The sequence below is a fragment of the Dryobates pubescens genome, chromosome 3 (assembly GCF_014839835.1).
Source record: "Dryobates pubescens isolate bDryPub1 chromosome 3, bDryPub1.pri, whole genome shotgun sequence".
Taxonomy (NCBI): domain Eukaryota; kingdom Metazoa; phylum Chordata; class Aves; order Piciformes; family Picidae; genus Dryobates; species Dryobates pubescens.
In genome coordinates this window covers 18,170,188-18,196,500 of record NC_071614.1, presented here as the reverse complement: position 1 = coordinate 18,196,500, position 26,313 = coordinate 18,170,188, and the positions used below count along the sequence as shown (strand labels likewise).

General features: G+C 45.6%; 1 protein-coding gene across 1 annotated transcript in view; it reads left to right on the top strand.

Moving 5' to 3' along the window:
- The window catches only part of LOC104304481 (serotriflin), a 45,501-nt gene that overhangs the window by 9,546 nt on the left and 9,642 nt on the right, over positions 1-26,313 (top strand). The window contains exons 5-7 of the mRNA XM_009905224.2: positions 881-1,026; positions 2,765-2,859; positions 4,930-5,018. Coding sequence (XP_009903526.2) covers positions 881-1,026; positions 2,765-2,859; positions 4,930-5,018 — 330 coding nt within the window. The remainder of the gene's footprint in view (positions 1-880; positions 1,027-2,764; positions 2,860-4,929; positions 5,019-26,313) is intronic.

The following is a 26,313-nucleotide window of genomic DNA, read 5'->3' as shown; positions in this document are numbered from 1 at the left end:
ACAGAGGGTGATGCCACCAAACTGGAAAAAAACCCAACAACCTGCTGTACCATCAGGGATGAGAACTACTATGGAAATCATACCTCCTTTTGCTGTCTTTTTCTCACATCACACAGCATCACACACAGAGGATGGTAGGGCTTGGAAGCGACCTCCGGAGATCATCGAGTCCAACTCCCCTACCAGAGCAGGACCATAGAATCCAGCACAGATTGTAAAGGAATGCATCCAGATGGGTCTTGAAAGTCACCAGAGGAGACTCCATAACCTCCCTGGGAAGCCTGTTCCAGTGCTCTGTGACCCTCACAGTGAAGAAGTTCCTCCTCATGTTGAGGTGGAAGCTCCTGTGCTGTAATTTATATCCATTGCTCCTTGTCCTATCACAGGGTGCAGCTGAGCAGAGCCTGGCCCCTCCCTCCTGACATTCAGCCTTCAGATATTTTTAAACATTGATTAAATCCCCTCTCAGTTTTCTCCAGACTAAACAGCCCCAGGGCTATCAACCTTTCTTCACCAGGCAGTGCTCCAGTCCCTCAGTCATACTAGTAGCCCTTGGTTGGACTCTCACAAGCAGATCCCTGTCCCTCTTGAACTGGGGAGCCCAAAACTGGATGCAATGTTCCAGGTGAGGTCTCACCAGGGCAGAGTAGAGGGGGAGGAGAACCTCCTTCAATCTGCTGCACACACTCCTCTCAATGCACCCCAGGATCCCTTTAGCCTTCTTGGCCACTAGGGCACATTGGTGATAACTTGCTATCCACCAGCACTCCCAGGTCCTTCTCCACAGGGCCGCTCTCCAGCAGATCACCTCCTAACCTGTCCTGTTTGTTATTCCACATGAGTGTGTTCTGTGCATTCCTCAGTACCTTTCTCCTTTCAGCTGTAGGATGTGGTGAAAACCTCTTCATGTCAAGTGCCCCATTTCCATGGTCAGATGCTATACAGTCCTGGTACGACGAGGTGAATGTTTTTGAATATGGAGTTGGAGAAAAAACACCAGGTGCTGTGTTTGGCCATTACACTCAGGTACATGCAATTCTTTTTCCTATTTCAGGATTAATAAATACATGTGTTAACAAAGCCACTTTACCCTCTAGTTATCTTTAAAGGGAATAAGTACAATGGAGTTATTCTGACAAGGCAAGACGAACACTTGCGAAGTAACAGAATTAAAGCGACAACAGCAGGTTAAATATCTTCATGGACTAAAGAGGCTGGGATTTCAAAGCTTCAGGAAGAAACAAAGGGAAGAAACTTAGTTGTTTAACACCTAAAATATGCTTGGATGATGAAGATCTGAAAATTGTTCAGCCACTGGAAGAATAGAAAGGAAATCTGAGTAGGTTTGATACAGCCTAGGTTTTGGAGACTAAAGGAGATGAAATGGAGTGGAGTGGAGTGGAGTGGAGTGGAGTGGAGTGGAGTAGAGTAGAGTAGAGTAGAGTAGAGTAGAATTGAATTGAATTGACCAGGTTGGAAAAGACCTTTGAGATCATCAAGTCCAACCTATCAAAATTAACCACTTTTGAGCCTGAAACACAGCTTATAACAACCTATTCTGTACACCCGTACAAGACACAGCACAGAAAATTTTACATCATGCTTCCATCTTCCTCCTTAGTTTTAACTGAATGAAAGCACATACAACTGAGACAGTTTAATTCAAAAGTTATGTATATATGTGTGATAAATTATTGCCATAGTTATTTCCCTCCACTCTGCCTTGGTGAGACCACCTGGAATACCATACCCAGTTTTGGGCTCCCCAGTTCAAGAGAGACAGGGATCTTACTGCAGAGAGTCCAACAGGGAGATGCAAGGATGCAGAAGGGACTTGAATATCTCTCCTGTGAAGAAGGACTGAGAGATCTGGGGTTCTTTAGTGCTGAGAAGAGAAGGTTAAGAGGGAATCTTATTAATGCCTGTAAATATCTGAGAGGTGTGTGTCAAGAAGAAAATGTCTGTCTCATTTTGGTGGTAATAAGACAAGGAACAATTCGTGTAAGCTGGAACATAGGTGGTTCCACCTCAGCATGAAGAGAAACTTCTTTACTGTGAGGGTGATGGAGCATTGGGACAGGCCACTTGGAAAAGTTATGGAGTCTCTTTCTTTGGGGACTTTCAAGGCCTGTCTGGACGCATTCCTATGTGACCTGCCCTAGGTGATGCTCCTCTGGCAGGGGGTTTGAACTAAATGATCTCTGGAGGTCCTTTCCAGCCCATAACATTCCATGACTCTGTGTTTCTATATCCTTCATGCTCTTTGGTTCTGAGGTGACACCGGGGTGGGGGAAACTTGTTCCTGAAAGGTGAGACTTCCATGTTACTCTGAAAGGTGAATAGGATAGGATAGGATAGGATAGGATAGGATAGGATAGGATAGACCAGACCAGGTTGGAAGAGACCTTCAAGATCATTGCATCCAACCTATCAACCAATCCAACCCACCTAATCAACTAAACCATGGCACCAAGCACCCCATCAAGTCTCCAGAGTGACTTAACCTTGGTTGCCAATGCTTGTGTGATGCATATTGTACTTATATAATTTTAAAATGTGTATGGTGGTGGAAGCCTCATCCCTGGAGGATTTTAAGGCCATGCTGGATGCGGCTCTGGGCAACCTGATCTAGTGTGAGGTGTCTCTGCCCATGGCAGGTGGGTTGGAACTAGATGATCCTTGAGGTCCCATCCAATCCTAACAGTTCTATGATTCCATGATTATTATTTTTTTTTCACTCTCATTATTTTTATTATGCCTACAGGTGGTCTGGCACAGTTCTTATCTTTTGGGATGTGGTGTTGCTTTCTGTCCCAATGAAAAATACAGATACTTTTATGTCTGCCACTACTGCCCTGCGTACGTATTGATCGCAGTCTTCTTATTACATTCTCAAAATCACTTGGGAGATGGTGAAATTTGTAATAGGGCACATCCAACATCCTGGGCCCCTCAGTTTAGGAAAGATGATGAATTGCTGGAAGGTGTCCAGAGAAGGGCAACAAAGCTGGGGAGGGGTTTGGAGCACAGCCCTGTGAGGAGAGGCTGAGGGAGCTGGGGTTGCTTAGCCTGGAGAAGAGGAGGCTCAGGGGAGACCTTATTGCTGTCTACAACTCCCTGAAGGGAGGTTGGAGCCAGGTGGGGGTTGGTCTCTTCTCCCAGGCAGGCAACCAGCACCAGAACAAGAGTACACAGTCTCAAGCTGCACCAGGGGAGGTTTAGGCTGGAGTTTAGGAAGAAGTTCTTCACAGAAAGAGAGATTTGCCATTGGAATGTGCTGCCCGGGGAGGTGGTGGAGTCACCATCACTGGAGGTATTTATGAAGAGACTGGATGGGGTGCTTGGTGCCATGGTTTAGTTGATTAGATGGTGTTGGGTGATAGGTTGGACTCAATTATATTTAAGGTCTTTTCTAACCTGGTCTATTCTATTCTATTCTATTCTATTCTATTCTATTCTATTCTATTCTATTCTATTCTATTCTATTCTATTCTATTCTATTCTATTCTATTCTATTCTATTCTATCACCCAGAGCTGAGGAACAGGCCTGAAGAGTTTATTAGAATGGGACCTGGGGGTACTAGTTGACAGCTGGCTGAACAAGAGCCAGAAGTGTTCCCAGGTGACCAAGAAGGCCAATGGCATCCTGGACTGCATCAGAAATAGTGTGGCCAGCAAGACCAGGGCCATCATTCTGCCCCTGTACTCACTGTCTGTGAAGGTGTTCAAGAAAGGATAGGATATGGCACTTAGTGCCATGGTTTAGAAGTCATGAAGTCTTGGGTGACAGGTTGGACTTGATGATCTTTGAGGTCTTTTCCAACCTTATTGATTCTATGGGACAAGGACAGGGAGATCTCTTACCAGTTACTGTCATGGGCAAAATTTCTTGGGGAAATTAATTTTATACCAAGCAAACAGAGAAGGATAATGAGAAATAAAACCAGATCTGAAATCAGCTTCTCCTTTCTTCCCAAGCTCAACTTCATTCCTGGTTTCTCTATCTCCTCCCCCATTGAGCAGTGCAGAGGAACAAGGAAGGGGTGTCGCAGGCTGTTCATCACATGTTGTTTCTGTTGCTTCTTCCTCTTCCTCTCCAGCATGGAGTCCTATCCCATGGGAGACAGTCCTTAACAAACTGTGATGCGAGTCCTTCATACAGGCTGCAGTTCTTCATGAACTGCTTCAGAATGGGTCCTTTCTAAAGGGTGCAGTCCTTCAGGAATAGACCACACCAGTGCTGGTCCCCCCCACAAGGTCTCAGATCCATTCACTCCAACACAGTGGGGTCCCAGTGTGCTTTGGGCACATTCACCTTTTCTGACATGGGCTCCTCCATGGCTTGAAGGGTGGATATCTGGTCAGCCATGGACCACCATGGGCTGCAAAGGGACACCCGGATTCAGCATGGACATTACCTTGGATTGTGGATGAATCTCTGCTCCAGCACCTGAAGCACTTCCTTCTCCTTTTTCATTCCTCTTTGTGCCTGCAGAGCTGTTTCTCCCACATATTCTCTCTCCTCTCTTCTGTTTGCTCTTGCACAGCTGTTTTTACCTTTTTTTTTAGCTGTATTATCACAGAGGCTCTACCACTGTCACTGATCTATCACAGAGGCTCTGCCACTGTCACTGACTTCCTCAGCTTTGGTCACCAACAGGTCTGACCTGAAGTTGGCTGGAACTGGCTCTGTCTCTAACAGGCAGCTGCTGGTCTCTTGGCATAGAAAGGATTCTTGCAAATCCCACCCTTCATCCCACTACTAAAACTCTTCCAGATAAACCCCACACACACAAAAATTATTCAGCTTCTAACCCAGACTGAGTGCAAATTAATATACACTTATGTAAGCATCCCTATCAATAAGTTATCTTTTCAGCAATGTTATGGTGACTTTATGACTTATGTTGGTAATGTTGATGTTTCAGGGGGAATCTGCTAAGCTCAATTGAGAAACCCTACAAAGCAGGAAACCCCTGTGCTGACTGCCCTGATGCTTGTGAGAGAGGATTATGCAGTAAGTTTTAAGCATTATCATTGTGACCGGTAAAGTGGATGCTTTAAGAAACAAAACAAAACAAAACCAACACAAACAAACAAACAAGAACCACAAAACCAAAACAAACAAACAAAAAAAGAGTTAATTTATACAAATGTTTGTTCAAACAGAGGGCCAAAAATACTACTGCAGAACCAGACTTCACCTTCACCCAGCTGGAACAACTTGTGGAGAGAAACTAAAGGAATCTATGAGAGAGTTTACATCTGAGAGAGTTGGGGTTATTCAGTCTGGAGAAGAGAAGGCTCCCAGGAGACCTTATTGTGGCCTTCCAGTATCTGAAGGGGGCTACAAGAAAGCTGGGGAGGGACTTTTTAGGATGTCAGGTATTGATAGGACTAGGGGAAATGGAGCAAAACTAGAAATGGGTAGATTCAGATTGGATGTTAGGAAGAAGTTCTTCCCCATGAGGGTGGTGAGAGACTGGAACAGGTTACCCAGGGAGATGGTGGAAGCCCCATCCCTGGTTTTTGCAGCCAGGCTGGATGTGGCTCTGAGCCACCTGAAACAGTGTGAGGTGTCCCTGCCCATGGCAGGGGGGGTGGAACTGGATGATCTTTGAGGTCCCTCCCAACCCTGACAGTTCTGTGATTCTGTGATAAGGGTGGGCAAATGTTGGAGAGTGGTTGGTGCACACTAGGACACAGACACATCCACTTCATGGATCAAGACATCATGTGGCCTAGATACCTTCATCACAGATTAAAATCTCCAGATTGGAGGTTTCCATATGGAAATTTCACCAATACTCCTAGTGAGAGAAGATAGATTGAATTCAAGTGAGGTCAGATATGTATATATGTATATATTATATGTATTTATACAGAGAGAGTTGTTAGCCATTGGAATGTGCTGCCCAGGGAGGTGGTGGAGTCACCATCCCCGGAGGTGTTCAAGAGGGGATTGGATGTGGCACTTGGTGCCATGGTTTAGTAGTCATGAGGTCTTGGGTGACAGGTTGGATTTGATGATCTTTGAGGCCTTTTCCATCCTCATTGATTCTACAATTCTATAGAGTAAGTTGGAGGAAACAAAGAGGGGGGAAAAAACTACAGAGAAAAGAAACATTGATGCTGTGCATTTCCTACTTATGGTTATTTTTGTGTTTCATTTTCAGTCAAGACTTGAAAGTCTGAAGAGATTTATTCTGACTGTATTGGCAAAGTCTCCTTGATGCTTTGTCAAGTTCACTATCCTGATTCCTGCCAATGCAAAACTGAAATACAATAGTTTCCTTCTTGGACTTCCATTTCCTTAGTGACTTCTCCCACAGCTGCATAAGGAGCAACTGCATTTCCTTGACTCAAACATGAAAAAGCTGTAGGAGGATGAACATACTCTATTTATATAATGGTCTAGAAAATAGTGGAGCTCTTAAGTGAAATTTAGCATTTGGGTACCAGTTATATTTAATGATTAGCTTCTCATGTCTCTCCTTTCCCAAAATGTTGTCTAAGAAGCACTGTTCAAATGCCTGTGACTCCACATGTTTCAGGTAACCAAACCTGCCTTACAATGACAAGGAACTGTTTGAGAAAAGGCTTTAATCCCCAATAATGGACAGTTCAGGGGGAAGGTCCCTGCACTTGGAAACTTTGCTTTTAATAACAAGCAGAGGTGTCTTCCCAAGCTAATTTTTTTAAGATCTGCTTTTGCTGTATCAATTATTAAATTACTTACTCTTCACTGACCATTTCATTGTAACTGTCTTTCTTATTGGCATGAAGAACAGTTCTCTAAATTCCATTCAACTTTGTGACTTTAAGCCTTAGGTCTTCAAGGAAACTTGATCCTGGGTAAAGAGATTGAGTCCATCATCAGTAAATTTGCAGATGACAGCAAGCTGTGTGCAGGAGTTGATCTATTAGAGGGTAGGAGAGCTCTGCAGAGGGACCTTGTCAGACTGGACAGATGAGCAGAGTCCAGTGGCATGAGATTGAACACATCTGAGTGCTGGGTTCTACACATTGGCCACAACAACCCCAGGCAGTGCTACAGGCTGGGGTCAGAGTGGCTGCAGAGCGGCCAGGCAGAAAGGGACCTGGGGGGACTGGTTGATAGTAGACTGAACATGAGCCAGCAGTGTGCCCAGGTGGCCCAGAAGGCCAATGGCAACATGGCATGGATCAGGAATAGTGTGGCCAGCAGGAGCAGGGAGGTCATTCCCCTGTACTCAGCACTGGTTAGGCCACACCTTGAGTCCTGTGTCCAGTTCTGGGGCTCTCCGTTTAGGAAAGATGTTGAGATGCTGGAAGGTGTCCAGAGAAGGGCAACAAAGCTGGGGAGGGGTTTGAAGCACAGCCCTGTGAGGAGAGGCTGAGGGAGCTGGGGTTGCTTAGCCTGGAGGAGGCTCAGAGGAGACCTTATTGCTCTCTACAAATTCCTGAAGACAGTTGTAGCCAGGTAGAGTTGGTCTCTTCTCCCAGGCAGGCAAGCAGCACCAGAACAAGAGGACACAGTCTCAAGCTGTGCCAGAGGAGGTTTAGGCTGGATGTTAGGAAGAAGTTCTTCACAGAGAGGGTGATTGCCCATTGGAATATGCTGCCCAGGGAGGTGGTAGAGTCACCATCACTGGAGGTGCTTAAGAAGAGACTGGATGGGGTGCTTGGTGCCATGGTTTAGTTGATTAGATGGTGTTGGATGATAGGTTGGACTTGATGATCTCGAAGGTCTTTTCTAACCTGGTTAATTCTATTCTGTTCTGTTCTGTTCTGTTCTATTCTATTCTATTCTATTCTATTCTATTCTTTAACATCATAAGCAGCAAAAGTGCATGTGAGAAACTGATTTCCTAGGCAAAACCAGAAGCCAGGCAAACAACTTTTCATCAGCCTTTCCTCTCAGACAGAAATGGCTCTTCGCATATATAAGATGCAACATCCATTTCTGTGATCTCTGGGAAGCAGCCATTCTTCTGTGCAGTCAACAGTAGCATGAAATATTATTTTAGTCTCACCTTACAATAGTTTCACATGCCAGACCTCTTTTATTAAGGAAGCTGCTGTCATAATTAAGATTTCAAGTCCCAAAGTCTTTGGCACAGAATAATTTCATCACACATTTCTGACTCATTCATTTCAGTGACAATTTCAACACACATTTCTGGGTCATTCATTTTGGCAGCATGAAAGATGAGCATTGTTAAAAGCCTGGGTTCACAGTTCTCAGTGCTTATTGTTTGAGCTGTTGTTTGGTTCTTGTTGGGGTTTTTTCCTCATTCAACTCCATTAATTTTCCCTGAGTACCTCTCTGCTAGTAAATTAAGCAATGCCAGGACACAGGTGTGAGTGGTGAAGCATGACTTGCTGCCCTCTTAAATGTGTGTAAGAATAACAATAATTCAACAGCTAGTCCAGTGTTATTATCATTAAGGAAATGAGTAAAGTCATTACCCCTACTCCTACAAACAACCTATTTAATATGAATAATAGACCTAGAAATCTATTCCCCTCCATCATAACCCATACAGATTCACAGATTGCATTGGGTTGGAAGGGAGCCTCAAAGCCCATCTTGTCCAACCCCCCTGCACTCAGCAGGGGCCCCTCCAACTTTTGGTCAGAATACCCAGGGACACATCAAGTCTGATGTTGAATGCCTCCAGGGTGATACCCCAAGAACTAATTTCTCAGTCACTTGCAAGAGGGAAGAAAGAGTGCAATGAGGTGGAAATCAGTCGTCATACATCTCACCCGTGAGGACTCAGGGTACTAAAGACCCATAAGCCTAATTTAGATATCCAGGAAGATAACAGAGTAGCCAGTAGCCAGTAGAGCATAAAATTCAAGCATGGATTCATCATGAGCTGATCTTGCCAAATCAAACTTTCTTCTGTGAGTAACTCAGATGTGTGGGTGCTGTTTTGGCTTTGGCAGTGTGTTTGACTAAACCACAACAGATATTTGCAAACCAGGGAGATGTAATTCCAAAGAAGGTAAGAAGCTATGACACACACACCCAGCTGAGCATAAACCTGCAGTGCTCCTGCACAGGGGCAGAGATAGAGGTCTCTGGCAATGTGATCAAGTGTCTGCACAGATGGACTGTACCCAGAGAATACAGAATAGAATACAGAATTAACCAGGTTGGAAAAGACCTTTGAGATCATCAAGTCCAACTTATCACCCAACACCATCTAATCAATGGAACCGTGGCACTAAGTGCCCCATCCAGGCTCTTCCTAAACACCTCCAGTGATGGTGACTCCACCACCTCCCTGGGCAGCACATTCCAATGGCCAATTACTCTTTCTAGGAAGAATTTCTTCCTAACATCCAGCCTAAACCTCCCCTGGCACAGCTTGAGACTGTGTCCTCTTGTTCTGGTGCTGGTTACCTGGGAGAAGAGACCAACCTCTACCTGGCTGCAATCTCCCTTCAGGTAGTTGTAGAGAGCAATAAGGTCTCCCTTGAGTCTCTTCTTCTCCAGTCTAAGCAGCCCCAGCTCCCTCAGCCTCTCCTCACAGGGCTGTGCTCCAAACCCCTCCCCGGCTTTGTTGCCCTTCTCTGGACACCTTCCAGCATCTCAACATTTTTCCTCAACTGAGGGGTCCAGAACAGGATGGGAGAGAGGGGAGAGGAGAGAGGCAACATCCTGTTTCTCTCCATTACAAAACCCAATGTCCTTTAATAGGAGGTAGAAAAACTATGTGGCAGAAAAACTAAATTTGCTCTTTGCCCAGATTTTCAATTCAATAGTGATGGTACTCCTTTAGTGATGAGCCAGAACCTTCAGTGTCATTTTTAAAACGTAGCATCATTGCATGGGATGGCATTTAACAAGTCCAAGTGCCGGGTGCTGCACTTTGGCCACAACAACCCCATGCAGAGCTACAGGCTGGGGTTGGAGTGGCTGGAGAGCTCCCAAACAGAGAGGGACCTAGGGGTGCTGATTGACAGCCACCTAAACATGAGCCAGCAGTGTGCCCAGGTGGCCAAGAGGGCCAATGGCATCCTGGCCTGCATTAGGAATAGTGTGGCCAGCAGGAGCAGGGAGGTCATTGTGCCCCTGTACTCTGCATTGGTTAGGCCACACCTTGAGTCCTGTGTCCAGTTCTGGGCCCCTCAGTTTAAGAAGGACATTGAGACACTTGAACGTGTCCAGAGAAGGGCAACAAGGCTGGGGAAAGGCCTTGAGCACAACCCCTATGAGGAGAGGCTGAGGGAGCTGGGGTTATTTAGCCTGGAGGAGGCTCAGGGGTGACCTCATTGCCCTCTACAACTACCTGAAAGGTGGTTGTAGCCAGGAAGGGGTTGGTCTCTTCTCCCAGGCAACCAGCACCAGAACAAGAGGACACAGCCTCAAGCTGTGCCAGGGGAGGTTTAGATCAGATGTTAAGAAGAAGTTGTTCATAGAAAGAGAGATCGGCCATTGGAATGTGCTGCCCAGGGAGGTGGTGGAGTCACCATCCCTGGATGTGTTCAAGAGGGGGTTGGACATGGCACTTGGTGCCAAGGTCTAGTCATGAGGTCTGTGGAGACAGGTTGGACTCGATGATCCTCGAGGTCTCTTCCAACCTTAGTGATACTGGGATCCTGTGATACTGTGATTACTTATGAAGCTCATGGATATTCCTAGGACGTATGCAGCCTCCTGGAAGCTGTAAGAGAGATGCATTTTGCACCTCTCTCATCCTGTAAGCTTTCAGAATCTGAAGATATATTCTTGAAACCTGCAAAGCAAAACCATGCAGTGCACTTCCAAATGTGTGCCTAGAGCCTTGACTGATTTGACACTTTAAAGTGCTACAACATTTCAATGGTGAGGATGGGAAGAAGTGTTTTACTGTGTGGTGCGTTTGAAACATCCCTCCTGAACCTGTGGATTGCCTCTCACTCAGCTTCTCTCCTGGCTGCACAACACAGCTCTCCCAAAATTCAAGAAAAAAGCACTGTGCATACTTCAATGTCTGTTCTCTGTGAAAGGGGGGGTGGGGGGGTGTGAAAGAAACAAATGGTGTGCCCATCTGAACAAAAGAGCTGCAAGAAGGATCTCCAATTTTCAAGCAACATCCTCACCACAGAGCTAATTTTCATTAAAACAGTTAATATTTTGTACTTGTTCACAGAATCACAGAATCACAGAATCAACCAGGTTGGAAAAGACCTCAGAGATCATCAAGTCCAACCTGTTACCCAATACCTAATACCTCCTGACAACTAGACCATGGCTCTAAGTCCCACATCCAATCCTTTTTTGACCACCACCAGGGACAGGGACTCCACCACCTCCCTGGGCAGCACATTCCAATGGCCTCACCTCTTTTAGTTTAAAACTATTGCCCCTTCTCCTGTCATAACAGGCCCTGCCACAAAGATTGTCCCTTTATTTCTTATAGGCCCCCTTTAAGTTCTAGAAGGCTGCAATAAGATGCTGAGATAAATTAGCATGTTAACCCAGCAAGGAACTATTTCTCTGGTTAGCTTTCTCTTAGGAGCAATCACTCCTCTCCTCCACTCCATCAAAGCTACAAAACAGGACCTTAAGCCATCAGATGTGTTTGACTTGCCTGTATCCTGTACCTGTCCCACCTGTCCCTGGTGCTAGCATTAGCCACCCACATTCACATAAAGAAAGAAACCTTCCTGAGGCATGAGGAATGGCTTAACAAGAATTTGTTTCTAGTTTAAATATGCCTTAAGATCTTGTGGTGGGTTGAAAATTCCCCACTCCTCCAACATTGTATTTGCCAGACCAGCTCAGATGGAAGCAAATGAAAGCTGTATTTACAAGCAAAACTACAATCTACAATGGAATGCAATGAATAGGTACAAAATATACAATATTTATAGATATTCATAACTAATAAACAGCACAAGAAGCTCCCTGGCCAAAAACCAGGTGAAGCCAATAGCTTTGCCCTCCCTGCCTCCCCCTTACCTCCCTGTAAAAAAGGGACAAGAGAAAGGAGCAGAGTGATGCTAGACAAAGCCAAAACAATGCAGCCAAGGTCAAGCAGAAGCAAGTTAGTATTTCTCCCACAGCAAAGAAGAGAGAGAAGATTGGTTTAGAACAGAATAAACCAGGTTGCAAAAGACCTTTGAGATCTTCAAGTCCAACCTATCATCCAACACCATCTAATCAACTAAACCATGGCACCAAGCACCCCATAAAGTCCCTTCCTAAACACCTCCAGTGATGGTGACTCCACCACCTCCCTGGGCAGCACATTCCAATGGCCAATCTCTCTTGCTGTGAAGAACTCCTTCCTAACATCCAGTCTAAACCTCCCCTGGTGCAGCTTGAGACTGTGTCCTCTTGTTCTGGTGCTGCTTGCCTGGGAGAAGAGACCAACCCCCACCTGGCTACAACTGTCTTCAGGTAGTTGTAGAGAGCAAGAAGGTCTGCCCTGAGCCTCCTCTTCTCCAGGCTAAGCAAGCCCAGCTTCCTCAGCCTCTCCCCATAAGGCTTGTGCTCCAAACCCCTCCCCAGCTTTGTTGTCCTTCTCTGGACACATTCAAGCATACCAACATCTTTCCTAAACTGAGGGGCCCAGAACTGGACACAGGACTCAAGGTGTGGCTAATTAAAGTCTTTTATCTCTTCCAATGGGATTGGTTAGAACTATCATCATTTTCCTTTTTTTACACCCAATTGTGATTTATTTACATTTTACTCCTTTCTGTTCAAGATCTGTGAAAAAAAATGTTAAAGGCACAGCCTAAAACTACCACAGATCTGCAGCTGCAAGACTCTTAACAAAACAGGTCTAAAAGGAGCCCTCGTTAGATGAAACCTCTCTATAGTGTAACCACTAAGACTTGAGCGCTGGGGGAATACCTTGCAGTCTGTCAGGGATGTATCTCTTATCTTATCAGAGGATTGTGTCAAAGAAAATGCTAAGCAAAAGATAAGTTAGCTTGAGAGTGACAAGACCATGTTGTCTAGGTTGCTTGAACAGCAACACAGCACTGCCTTAACCAGCATCGTTAGCAAGCTTATGAGTAGCAACTGCATGCCTGATGGCACTTGTGAGGAGCAGCCACTAATGAGTACCACAGGTCTTTGGTTAGTGCAGTGTACTGCCAGCTACATCTGTGCAAGAAGGTGGAGATAAAAGATAAGGAACAATAAAGTAGGATGTCATTAATCAGCTCCTACCAAAGGAGCGTATCAGGAGATAGCATTTAATAACACATCGCCCCAAGCAGCTCAGCCTCTGAGCCTGATCTCATCTTCTGCACAGTGCTTCTCCCTCCAGCTCAAGCTGTCTTTGGGCACTTTATGAGCTGCAGCAACGGACCTGCCTTGGAATTAGTGGGTGGCAGGAGGATTCTCATCCTGCACAATACACAGGTTACCGTTTTTGCTGCATTTAAGAATCACAGAAACATTCAGGTTGGTAAAGACCCTCAGGATCACCAGATCCAACCGAGAGCCCTGCCCTGCAAGGTTTACCCCCTAAACCACATCCCCAAGCACCACGTCCAAATGGCTTTTAAACACATCCAGGGTTGGTGACTCAACCACCTCCCTGGCCAGTCTATTCCAATGCCTGGCCACTCTTTCTGTGAAACACTTCTCCCTAATGTCCAGTGTAAACCTACCCAGTTACAGCTTGAGGCCAATCCCTCTTGTTCACAGAATCACAGAATCAACCAGGTTGGAAAAGACCTCAGAGATCATCAAGTCCAACCTGTTACCCAATACTTAATACCTCCTGACAACTAGACCATGGCTCTAAGTCCCACATCTAAGCCTTTTTTGAACACCTCCAGTGATGGTGACTCCACCACCTCCCTGGGCGGCACATTCCAATGGCCAATCACTCTTTCTGTGAAGAACTTTCTCCTCACCTCCAGCCTAAACTTCCCCTGGTGCAACTTGAGACTGTGTCCTCTTGTGCTGGTGCTGATTGCCTGGGAGAAGAGACCAACCCCCATCTGGATACAACCTCCTTTCAGGTAGTCATAGAGAGCAATGAGGTCTCCCCTGAGCCTCCTCTATTCCACACAAACAGTATAGAACTATTAGTTCTATCACTAATTACCTGTGAGACCAGTACCAGACTCTCTACAATATCCTTTCAGGTACTTGTGGAGAGCAATGAGGTCTCTCCTCTTTTCTGAACTAAAGAGTCCCAGCTCCTTCCCTCGCTCATCATAAGATTTATTCTCCAGGAATTAACAAGGAATAACAAGGCCATAAGTGTTAACCTATAACCTAATGAGCCATAACTGCCAGTTAGTCAACACATCACCACTTAATAAGAAACAAGACTGAACAGGTTAAGTGCAGAAGACACCCATTAGCCAAGAGGTACCACACAGGTTTTTAAGGCCAGGCTGGATGTGGCTCTGAGCAACCTGATGTAGTATGAGGTGTCCCTGCCCATGGTAGAGAGGTTGGAACTGGATAATCATTGAGGTCCCTTCCAACCCTAACAATTCTATGTATGGAGTGCTGGCATCCTCACGAGCAGGTGTGTGACTGTGTCAAAATGCTGCACTGCACCCAAAAAATAACCCTCAGCTCTAGGGCAGGAATGGGTGGGTTGTAAATACACCCCTATGAAGGGTTTTGAGGTTAGCTAAAGAGCTGAAGGAGAGGTGCAATTTTGTGTTGCTTCTCCCAGGGAAAATACATCACATTTTAGTCATTCCCACAGACCATATAGAGACACCATCAAGCAAGCTCAAAGAAGTCAAAGAAGTCATTTAAATTAGCTGCTCATCCATTCATCTCAGACATCTGATGTAAGAAGAGGAGATGAAATGTGGAACTGAATTAGCTCCTTAGGATAGAATAGAATAGAATAGAATAGAATAGAATAGAATAGAATAGAATAGAATAGAATAGAATAGAATAGACCAGGTTGGAAAAGATCTTTGAGGTCATCAAGTCGAACCTATCATCCAACACCATCTCATCAACTAAACCATGGCACCAAGCACCCCATCCAGGCTCTTCCTAAGCACCTCCAGTGATGGCAACTCCACCACCTCCCTGGGCAGCACATTCCAATGGCCAATCTCTCTTTCTATGAAGAACTTCTTCCTAACATCCAGCCTAAACCTTCTCTGGCACAGCTTGAGACTGTGTCCTCTTGTTCTGGTGCTGCTTGCCTGGGAGAAGAGACCAACCCCCACCTGGCTACAACCTCCCTTCAGGTAGTTGTAGACAGTAATAAGGTCTCCCTGAGCTTCCTCTTCTCCAGGCTAAGCAACCCCAGCTCCCTCAGCCTCTCCTCACAGGGCTGTGCTCCAAACCCCTCCTCAGCTTTGTTGCCCTTCTCTGGACACGTTCCAGCAACTCAACATCTTTCTTAAACTGAGGGGCCCAGAACTGGACACAGGACTCAAGGTATGGCCTAACCAGTGCTGAGTACAGGGGTAGAATGACCTCCCTGCTCCTGCTGGCCACACTATTCTAAACTTACTCCAGCAGCCTAGATGATTCCCTTTCAGAGACAGATCTTCACTGTCATCTGCAAATTCAAGAGCCTTGCATGGAGGGTATAGTGGGGGAAGCAAGGACAGCAAGCCTGGCTGGGGTGGGGCTGGGAAGTGAGAAATTTATTGAACATGAGCTTTCTGGCTGAAAAGCAAGAGACACAATAGTGTAAATATTGGCAGGCAGGTAAACACTGAGAGGTTTTCTGCAGTGGGTGAAAGAAAGAAGTTTAAGAAGCACATTAATGTAAGCAGTCCCAAAACACCCCAGAAAAGTGCAGTGACTGCTCCCATTAGATGAACTAGCCTGGACATTCCCAGTATTGAAATCCTGAAAACATGGAAGTCACTCTCTCTCCTCCTAAACTGCAACATCACAGGTTCATAGGGGACTCCATGTTCTTGATTTCCCTTTGATTACATTGTGGATGATGAGTTTGGCCCAGAACAGATTGTGGCTGATGCAATAGTTGAAGCACAGGAGGTAAGAACTGGAGAACTCTCATCAGATCAAAATACACAGTGAAGGAAATCATCTTATCACAAAGCACATTTGCAACTAATAGCTGCCCAGCTCTTCTACATCATTTTCTTTGCTTCTTATTAGATCAGCAGGCCAAAGCCACCTAGGTCCTGGTGGTTTTTTTACAAGCACCTTTTGCAGAGCTGTAACCATCTGAGAAAAAAAAAAGAACTGTGACAGAAGAAAGGTGGAAAAGGTGCCCAGAGGAAAAACACAGCTGAGAGGAAAGAATTGAAACAAAAAGTGCATGCTTATGCCTCTGTTAGTTCAGTCTGGCTCTCCCTAGTTTTCTCAGCTGGATTCAGGTCATTAAAGTTGCTTCTTCCTTGGTGTAGAGCTGAGTGTGACAGTCTGATTTATGGCTGTTCCTTCTCACCAGCCTAAGAAGTAAGAGAAAAGCATTTACCAGCTAAGTTTAAGAACTGCTGTGAGAATCTGTCACTTCTGACGTGGTGCCAGAAGATGTAAACCATTTGGTGTGCATTTTTGTCAAATTACCAAAAGAGTTCATTTCCTCCTAAAGCTGCCTTTGCCAACTATTTCAGTAACTAAATAATGAGACTAAATTGAATAAATCCTCCAGAGGTATTTCAGCCTTCACAGAGCCTGTTAAGAAATGTGTTTGAGCCTTGCATGCCTAGGTAAAACAAAGACTTCTCATTTTTTTCCTAAGATTTGTCTCCAAAAAGCTTTCTTTTTCTCATGTGGATACCCCAAAAACTATGCTTTCTCTTTTGTCATCAAAGAACAAACTACCTAGGCTTTCTTCAGACAAGTTTATTACCTTAACTACCATAATATCATCCTTAAAAAAAGTTAAAAAGCTTTTAAAAAGGCTCTGAAAGCCCTCTAGTATGACTCCTGGTTAGGGACAGCATCCACCTAAGCCAGCAGGTTCTTCAGCCTCTATGAATTAGACTGCAGGTTTATTCTATACTGATACCAACTCACAGGCACCAAAGCTACCACATCAACCCAAACTGCACCAGCTCTCAAAGAGTTCCACAATTTATACCAATGTGCACTTACATGAACAAAGATAAAAGATCAGTGGACAGCACAGGGGGGTTGAAAATTGCAGAGAAAATCATAGAATTGTTAGGGTTGGAAGGGACCTCAAGGATCATCTAGTTCCCTGCCATGGGCAGGGACCCCTCACACTACATCAGGTTGCTCAGAGCCACATAGAATCAATGAGTTTGGAAAAGACCTCAAAGATCATCAAGTCCAACCTGTCACCCAGCACCTCATGACTACTAAACCCTGGCTTCAAGTGCCACATCTAATCCCCTCTTCAACACCTCCAGGGATGGGGACTCCACCACCTCCCTGGGCAGCACATTGCAATGGCCAACAACTCTTTCTGTGAAGAACTTTCTCCTCACCTCCAGCCTAAACTTCCCCTGGTGTAGTTTGAGACTGCGTCCTCTTGTTCTGGTGCTGGTTGCCTGGGAGAAGAGACCAACCCCCACATCCTGACCTTAAAACCCTCCAAGGATGGGGCTTCTACCACCTCCCTGGGCAACCTGCTCAATGCTGAAATCTGGGGACGCGTGAAGCGATTATTTGTTTTACACGCACAAGCCTGACACATCTGGCATCCCGAAGCCTTGCTGCGCAAGATCAGCTGGCAGCGGAGGATGCAAGACGATGCAGAGTGCTGACAGATCTGCAACGAGGTGGATCTGATCCTGCTTTTTATTTTTTTTTCCCCCTCTTCTTACCGTGTCGCTCCTAGAATTGTACGGTGCAAACCAAGCGCTGCAGAGCTGCCGGTCCTGTTCATTAAAAATAGAGGAGTGCCCTCTGCTGGAATCCTCAACACATGCAGCCGAACTTTCACTACAAATTGCTTTTTTTTTTTCCCCTCAAATGGATGAGAAAATCCAGTAGGGAAAAAAAAAATCATTACTTAACAAAATCACCTTTTTCCTCAGCTGGAGCATCTCTTATACAAGGCAGCCCAGAGAGGTTGTGGAGTCTCCTCCTCTGGAGACGTTCAAAACCCACCTGGATGCATTCCTGTGCAAACTACCCTAAGTGATCCTGCTTTGACAGAGGGGTTGCACTCGATGATCTCTTAAGGTCCCTTCCAACCTCCAGTGTGCTGTGATACTGTGAAAGGCTGAGAGAACTGAAGCTGTTTAGCCTGGAGAAGAGGCGACTGAGAAGAGATCTTACCTATGGCAATAGAGTTCTAAAGGGCATGTGTCAAGAGGAAGGGGACAGACTCTTTTCAGTGGTGCCCAGCAACAGAACAAGAAGTTTAAGTAACAAACTGGAGCACAGGAGGTTCCACTTGACCATGAGGAAAAGCTTCTTCGCTTTGAAGGTGACAGAGCAATGAAACAGGCTGCCCAGAGAAGCTGTGGTGTCTCTTTCTCTGGAGAGCTTCCAAATCTGCCTGGACAATGTGACCCTGCACACCCTGTTCTGGGTGAAACTGAGGGAGGGAGGCTGAAGGACCTGGGGCTTTCTAGTCTGAAGAGGAGAAGACTGAGAGGGGATTTAATCAATGTTTATAAATAGCTGAGGGCTGGGGGTCAGCAGGGAGGGGACAGGCTCTGCTCACTTGCTCCCTGTGATGGGACAAGGAGCAATGGGTGTAAGCTGCAGCACAGGAGGTTCCACCTCAACACAAAAGGGAACTTCTTTACTGTAAGGGTCACAGAGCACTGGAACAGGCTGCCCAGAGAGGTTGTGGAGGGTCCTTCTCTGGTGACTTTCAAGGCCTGTATGTGTTCCTCTGTGACCTGACCTTGTATGGTCCTGGTCTGGCAAAGCGGTTTAGATTTGAATTTTACACTAGGAGTGAGGATAGCAATCCTGTCACCCTACAGTTCCAGCTGTGAGCTCCCTCCAGACGCTGTAGTTCAGCTGCCAGTTTCTAGATATCCATGAGCCAAGTGTGCACCCTTCAGTCCCACTGCTGGAAGGAGCAGAGGGAAAGTTTGTAGAAATACAGCAAAGTAAAAAGAGACAGAGAGGAAGTACTGCTGAGATAGGGTTGTTAGTAGCACAATGGTTCAGAAGTACTGCTGAGATAGGGTTCTTAGTAGCACAATGGTTCAGACTGGAAAACATTGACAACAAAATGTATACAGTCCTGAAGCATAAACAGAAGTAAAAAGCCAGAGAGGCAGGTCAAGATCTGGTTGAGACTCATCAGGCTTTTGGGTGAGTCATCAGAGACATCAGTGTCTATGGAACTTGTGAAAAATGATAACTCAGCACCGCTGGGGATGCAATCCAAGGAGCTGGGAGTGAATCCAGCCCCTTTGGTGCCTGCCCCGTCAGCAAAGATTCTGCCTGCTTGTGAGCTTCTTAGCCTCAAAGCTTGACAGTCTCAAAGCTGTAGCCACCTTTGCATCAAAAACAAAACCAAAAAATCTTATAAAGCACTAAATAATTGCTTTGTATATTGTATCTTTTGCTTGAACAGTTTGTGCCTGACTAAAGCTGTCAGAGCAAACGGACCCAAGAGAGATGTCGTAACACGAGGAGGTCACCAAACAAAGAACTGGAAAGCTGGAGGGATCCATTGAACCTTGCCTCAAACTACCTGACTCTCACCAATTTGACCTGTTTTGTTTTCAGTATGCATGTTTTCCCTTCTATGTGCTCATGCCTTTCACACAGCAGTAAGGGGCAAAGAAAGATTTAGGGAGGAAACCCAAGGCAAGGAGTCGTGATTTGCTCTTACATTCAGGCTTTCAGGTGTATTTACCCATTTAGGGTAAATACACATTAGCTGAACAGAGCTTGTGATTTGTTGCTTGGCATTAAAAGTATTCTTAGAGTGGATGAGAAAAAAATGTTCTGATTATACAACATGGGATATTAAAGAAAAATTACTTGGGCAAACAGAAAGTTTCCTGGTAAACTCTCTCCGGCTCTGTGGGAGTGGTGCTTCCCTGACCCTGTGTTTGCTTTCCATACAGCAAAGGGCAAGCAAGACAAAAGTCTGTGAGCCTCTAACCTTCAGATCTGTCATATGAGAATGTCACAATGTAAAACCTTTCTTCTGTTTCCCTCCTAAAGCTACACAGATACAGGGATGAGCCAGGTATTGAAATTTAAACACCCAGTCATACCCAGGGCAAAGGCAAGAAATCTCCATGTAAGTTGTCTTCACTACAGTAAAAGAGAGGACAAATCTGTTTGCTAGACTAAAGTCAGCAGTGAGATGGCAGAGGCGTTTGATGAAATTAACCAGATAGGAACTAACTGGACTCCTCTGAGCCTCCTCTTCTCCAGGCTAAGCAACCCCAGTTCCCCCAGCCTCTCCTCACAGGGCTTGTGCTCCAAACCCCTCACCAGCTTTGTTGCCCTTCTCTGGAAGGGCAACAGGTTGCACAAGTTACATCTCAGCTGTCAGTGCAAGCTTGCAACCCAGAAGGCCAATCACATCCTGGGCTGCATCAAAAGATGCATTGCCAGCAGATCCAGAAAGGTGATTCTGCCACTTTACTCTGCTCTGGTGAGATCTCACATGGAGTACTGTGCGCAGGTCTGGAGCCCTCAATACAGGAAGGACATGAACCTGATGGAGAGGGTCCAGAGGAGGGTCATGAAAATGATCAGGGGATTGGAGCACCTCTGCTGTGAGGACAGGCCAGGGGAGCTGGGGGTGTTCAGCCTGGAGAAGAGGAGGTTTCAGCGAGACCTGATTGCAGCCTTCCAGTACCTGAAGGGGGCTACAGGAAGGCTGGAGGGAGACTGTTTACAAGAGCCTGCAGTGACAGGACGAGGGGCAATGGCTTCAAACTAGAGAAGGGCAGATTTAGATTGGATATCAGGAAGAAGCTCTTCACTGTGAGGGTGGTGGAACACTGGAACATGTGGCCCAGGGAGGTGGTTGAGGCTCCTTCCCTGGAGATATTCAAGGTGAGGTGCAACAAGGCCCTGGGCAACCTGATCTAGTTGGGGATGTCCCTGCTGAGTGCAGGGAGGTCAGACTGGATGACCTTTGAAGGTATCTTCTGGCCTGGTCCATTCTATGATTCTATGATCCAGTGGGGCAGTATCAACCCTCAACTGCAAAACTAGTAAACTGAAAGCAAAGACAAGACATACTTTGATTCTGAGGAGACTTTTGATATTGAACCCTGTGCCATTACATAGAAAGGAAGAAAAAGTGATTTCTTCCATAAAGGAAACAAACACCTGGTTGAAACTCAGAAAAGTTTCAATTCACATCTCCCTTTGCCATGAAGAATTGATACCAGGTAAGGGCCCTGAGGGTTCCCTTCATGCTGTGTGAGCCAACCACTGGTTTCATTGTTTACTTGTGCAGTTGAGCAGGGAGTTCAATTGAAAAAGACATCTTCTATAACTGAACCTGGTTGAGGTTCCACCTCATGTAGGAGATGGGAAGAATAAATTGGCAATGTTATCCAGGCTAAACAAAGATGAGACAAGAGTAAATAAAGTGTGTGAGGGCAAATTGGAGGATAGGAAGCTATAAAATACAGGAGACATCAAAAAGAAATAAAGAAGGCAGGTTTTGTTCTGCAATGTATTAACCACCTGCTTGTTAGTAACACCTGTAAGTAAATGAATTCACTTTGCTCTCCATCAGTAAGTCGTAAATTCATCTACTAATACGTCAAATAAATTTATAATGTATCAATATGCAAATATTAGTACAGAGATGACTCAGTATATGACAAGTACAATGCACTTACTGGAAATTCCTAGCACAGTTTCCTAGAACAGGGATGTGTGAGTTACACCTTGAGTCCTGTGTCCAGTTCTGGGCCCCTCAGTTTAGGAAAGATGTTGAGTTGCTGGAAGGTGTCCAGAGAAGGGCAACAAAGCTGGTGGGGGGTTTGGAACACAAGCCCTATGAAGAGAGACTGAGGGAGCTGAGGTTGCTTAGCCTGGAGAAGAGGAGGTTCAGGGGACACCTTCTTGCTGTCTGCAACTACCTGAAGGGAGGTCGTAGCCAGGTGGGGGTTGGTCTCTTCTCCCAGGCACCCAGCACCAGAACAAGAGGACACAGCCTCAAGCGGCACCAGGAGAACTTTAGGCTGGAGGTGAGGAGAAAGTTATTCCCAGAGGGAGTTGTTAGCCATTGGAATGAGCTGCCCAGGGAAGTGGTGGAGTCACCATCCCTGGATGTGTTCAAGGGGGGATTGGATGTGGCACTTGGTGCCATGTTCTAGTAGTCATGAGGCGTTGGGTGACAGGTTAGACTTGATGATCTTTGAGGTCTTTTCCAACCCTGTTGATTCTATGATTCTGTGATTCTATGGTGACTCCACCACCTCCCTGGGCAGCACATTCCAATGGCCAATCACTGTTCCTATGAAGAACTTCTTCCTAACATCCAGCCTAAATTTCCCCTGGCGCAGCTTGAGACTGTGTCCTCTTGTTCTGGTGCTGGTTGCCTGGGAGAAGTGCCCAACAATACAAGGGAAGTGAATCCTGCTTCAAATCTGGCAGTCAAAATCAGCAAATCACCACTTTATCAGTAGGAATATCCTAGCGTGGGGTCTATGAAAAGCGAAAGATTAGCCAAACAAGATTAGTCAGGTAAAACAAACATCAATCAAATGCTCATTTGTATTTTATCACAAATATTTGCTTTCAAGTAGCAGTACTCTCAGGTTATTATAAGCTTCTGAATTCAGTGGGGGAGCCAACATGCTTTTTGAAAGAGTATTTCTAAGAATCAGACAAGGAGTTGGTAACAGATATTTGTGTCAAACAAGCCAAAACTGTGTGAGAGAGAAATGAAAGGATTTAACTTGGCTAGTCACTGCAGGGAGTGGGAGTGACTAACATGATTGTGCTGACAATTTAATCTCTTGTTTTATTAATTGCAAAGATGATTTCTAGTCCTGAAATAAAACGGGGTGGGGGAACAAAACCACAACACACTACTCTTGCTATTTTCCTCTCCTGTGCTCTGTTTCTAAGGCTCTGATTTCTCTAAGGAAGAATGTGAGAGTAATGGACTCTTGTTTACAGAAAAAGTTGAAAATTTCCCTTTTCACTTCAAAGTAAGAGATCAGAAAATTCAGAAACACTTCCTTCCCACTTTGTGGGCTGCACAGAAATGGCTCTAACTATTAAATCTGTTTAGGAGACGATTTGTCTCTGTCAGAAGTGAGTAGCTATTGAAATAACACTTCCCCAGGTAACCACAGTCACACACAGTTGTGTGTGCTTAGTCTACAGCCTCACTTCTTGAGAATCTCCTCGTTAGTACTAGCCAGAGAGCAAATGACTTCCACAAGCTTTATGCACGGTAGTTTTAATCACAAGTCAGTCATGTTATATCATGTGTAAAAGCACACAAACCTGAGCAGCAGCCATTGTAAGGACAAGAACAGAGCAATAGAATATAGAATAGAGAATATTCTGCAAATTTACTGATGATGGACTCAATGCCCTCATCCTGATCATCAATAAAGGTGTTAAAGAGCATGGGGGCCAGCACTGATCCCTGGGGCACACCACTAGTGCCTGGCTGCCAGCTGGATGTGGCACCATTCACCACCACTCTCCGGGCTCGGCCCTCCAGCCAGTTCCTAACCCAATGCAGTGTGCTCCCATCCAAGCCATGGGCTGACAGCTTGGCCAGGAGTTTGCTGTGGGGGACAGTGTCAAAGGCCTTGCTGAGATCCAGGTAGACTACATCCACAGCCTGCCCCACATCCACCAGGCGGGTCACCTGATCATAGAAGGAGATCAGTTTGGTAAGGCAGGACCTGCCCTTCCTAAATCCATGCTGTCTGGGCTTGAAGGACATTGAGACACTTGAACATGTCCAGAGAAGGGCAAGGAGGCTGGGGAGAGGTCTGGAGCACAAGCCCTGTGAGGAGAGGCTAAGGGAGCTGGTGTTGCTTAGCCTGGAGAAAAGGAGGCTCAGGGGACACCTCATTGCTCTCTACAACTACCTGAAGGGAGATTGTAGCCAGGTGGGGGTTGGTCTCTTCTCCCAGGCAACCAGCACCAGAACAAGAGGACACAGTCTCAAGCTGCACCAGGGGAGATTTAGGCTCAAGGTGAGGAGAAAGTTCTTCCCAGAAAGTGTAATTGGCTATTGGAATGTGCTGCCCAGGGAGGTGGTGGAGTCACCATCCCTGGAGGTGTTCAAGAAGGGATTGGATGTGGCACTTGGTGCCATGGTTTAGTAGTCATGAGGTGTTGGGTGACAGGTTGGACTTGATGATCTTTGAGGTCTTTTCCAACCTTATTTATTCTATGATTCTATGACCATTACATATTCATGAAAATTACTCTTCACAGGGAACTACCTCCCAAAATACCAAGTACCTGGAGGTGTCAGACTACCTCCCTCTCACAATCAATAAAGATGCAATCTTAATCTCTATGGTAGGCAGTTTATTAGGCTTCCTGATGCTGATAAGCCTGGTCTCATCAAAGTTGTCACAAGCACTTCAGATAAAAAAAGCACTCTTGCCCTTATCTCAGCACATGGAAGGAGATGGAAGACCTTATCACAAGCGATTTCCCGTAGTGCTGCCCGCTATACAAATGAAGAACAAAAGTAGCTGTGTTAGAAAGGAAATCTAGTCTGATATTAAAATGCTGGCAACAGCATACAGCTGCAGAAACACTGCAGAGAACAGCAAACAATGAAACAACACCGAGTTGTGCTATGGACAGCAACATCGATATAACATAACAAAAATGGTGCTTGGTGTGCAAGGCACCACGGCAGAGGCAGAAGGGAACTGCAAGTGAAAGATGAGGAGATGTGCAGAGGCTTTATGCCTTCTGCAAGCCAGCAGAGAGCATAGAAGGAAGCAAGACAGGTTGTATTTAAATAAAGCAGAGAGGATATTGAGGACATGTCAAAGGTGACTTTGTGATATTGGGCTATAAACAAGTGGAAGCAAAGATCACAGAATCACAGAATCACCAAGGCTGGAAGAGACCTCAAAGATCATCAAGTCCAACCTGTCACCACAGACCTCATGACTAAACCATGGCACCAAGTGCCACATCCAATCCCCTCTGGAACACCTCCAGGGGAGGTTAGGAGGAAGTTTTATACAGAGAGAGTGATTGCCCATTGGAATGGGCTGCCCGAGGAGGTGGTGGGGTCGCTGTTGCTGGGGGTGTTCAGGGTGAGGCTTGACAGAATGCTTGGTTCCATGGTTTAGTTGATTAGGTGGTGTTGGATGATAGGTTGGACACAATGATCTTGAAGGTCTCTTCCAAGCTGGTTTATTCTATTCTATTCTATTCTATTCTATTCTATTCTATTCTATTCTAACCTCCCTGGGCAGCCCATTCCAATGTCTAACAACTCTCTCAGTGAAGAACTTTCTCCTCACCTCGAGGCTAAACTTCCCCTGGAAGTTTCTGTACAAGATTCTGCAAAATGGGAAGGTGAGCTGAGTGTTGTTGCACTGGAAGGAAAAAAAAGTAAACACACAACTCTTCAGACGAAAGGAGGGAGATGCACAGAGAAGTCTTCTCTGCAGACTTTCAAGACCCACCTGGATGTGTTCCTGTGCTAGATTCTATGGTCCTGCTCTGGAAGGGGGGTTACACTCAATGATCTTTGAAGGTCTCTTCCAACCCCTAACATCCTCTGATCCTATAATCCTATGATCTGTAGCCATTCTGCAAGTGGGTTACTCCTGAACAGCATATAAGGTGAATTGCCTGTAGAGTAATGCCCAGTGCCACAGCCTTCTGGCCTCAGTCAGCTAATGCAATACACATTTTGTGTTGCCCAGTATGAAGGTTATTCTGTGCATGGCTATAAAGTAACTAACTGACTTATGTCTCTGCCTCAAAATATTTATTCCACTCATAGGGCAGAGTCAGAAAAGACCAGTTCAAAGCAACCACCCCTCAGCTGGAGCTTTAACTGTGTGAACACACCATCAGCACTCCAGCCTGCTGAGAGCACTACAAGTGTTTTGGCAAAGTCAAAGTCCTAGTGCTGCAAAAGGACAGGGCTTTTATCTTCTCTCTTTCCTTGCCCTGGAGATAAGGAAAAAACCCAAGCCAGAACAACACAGTTGGGTTGGTTCTTTTTCAGTCACCTGTTCTCCAAAACAAGGACTTCTCAAACGTGCAGCCCCAAAGCTGAGGTCATTTATCAACAATAAATATTGACAGGGGAACATGTACATATATACAGCCCCAGAGAGAGGAGAGCATCTGACTCCTGCCACTCTCCCTAAGACCCAGAAGGAAGCAAGCTGGACAAAGGTAATGTATGCAGAATTTAATTCCAGTATTATAGATCTCACCCAGAGAGTCACTTGATCATTATTGGTTCGGCAAAGTGGTACAAGTGCTAGCAAAGTTAATATCCCAGCTGTGTCAAATGGGATAAGGGCAAGAA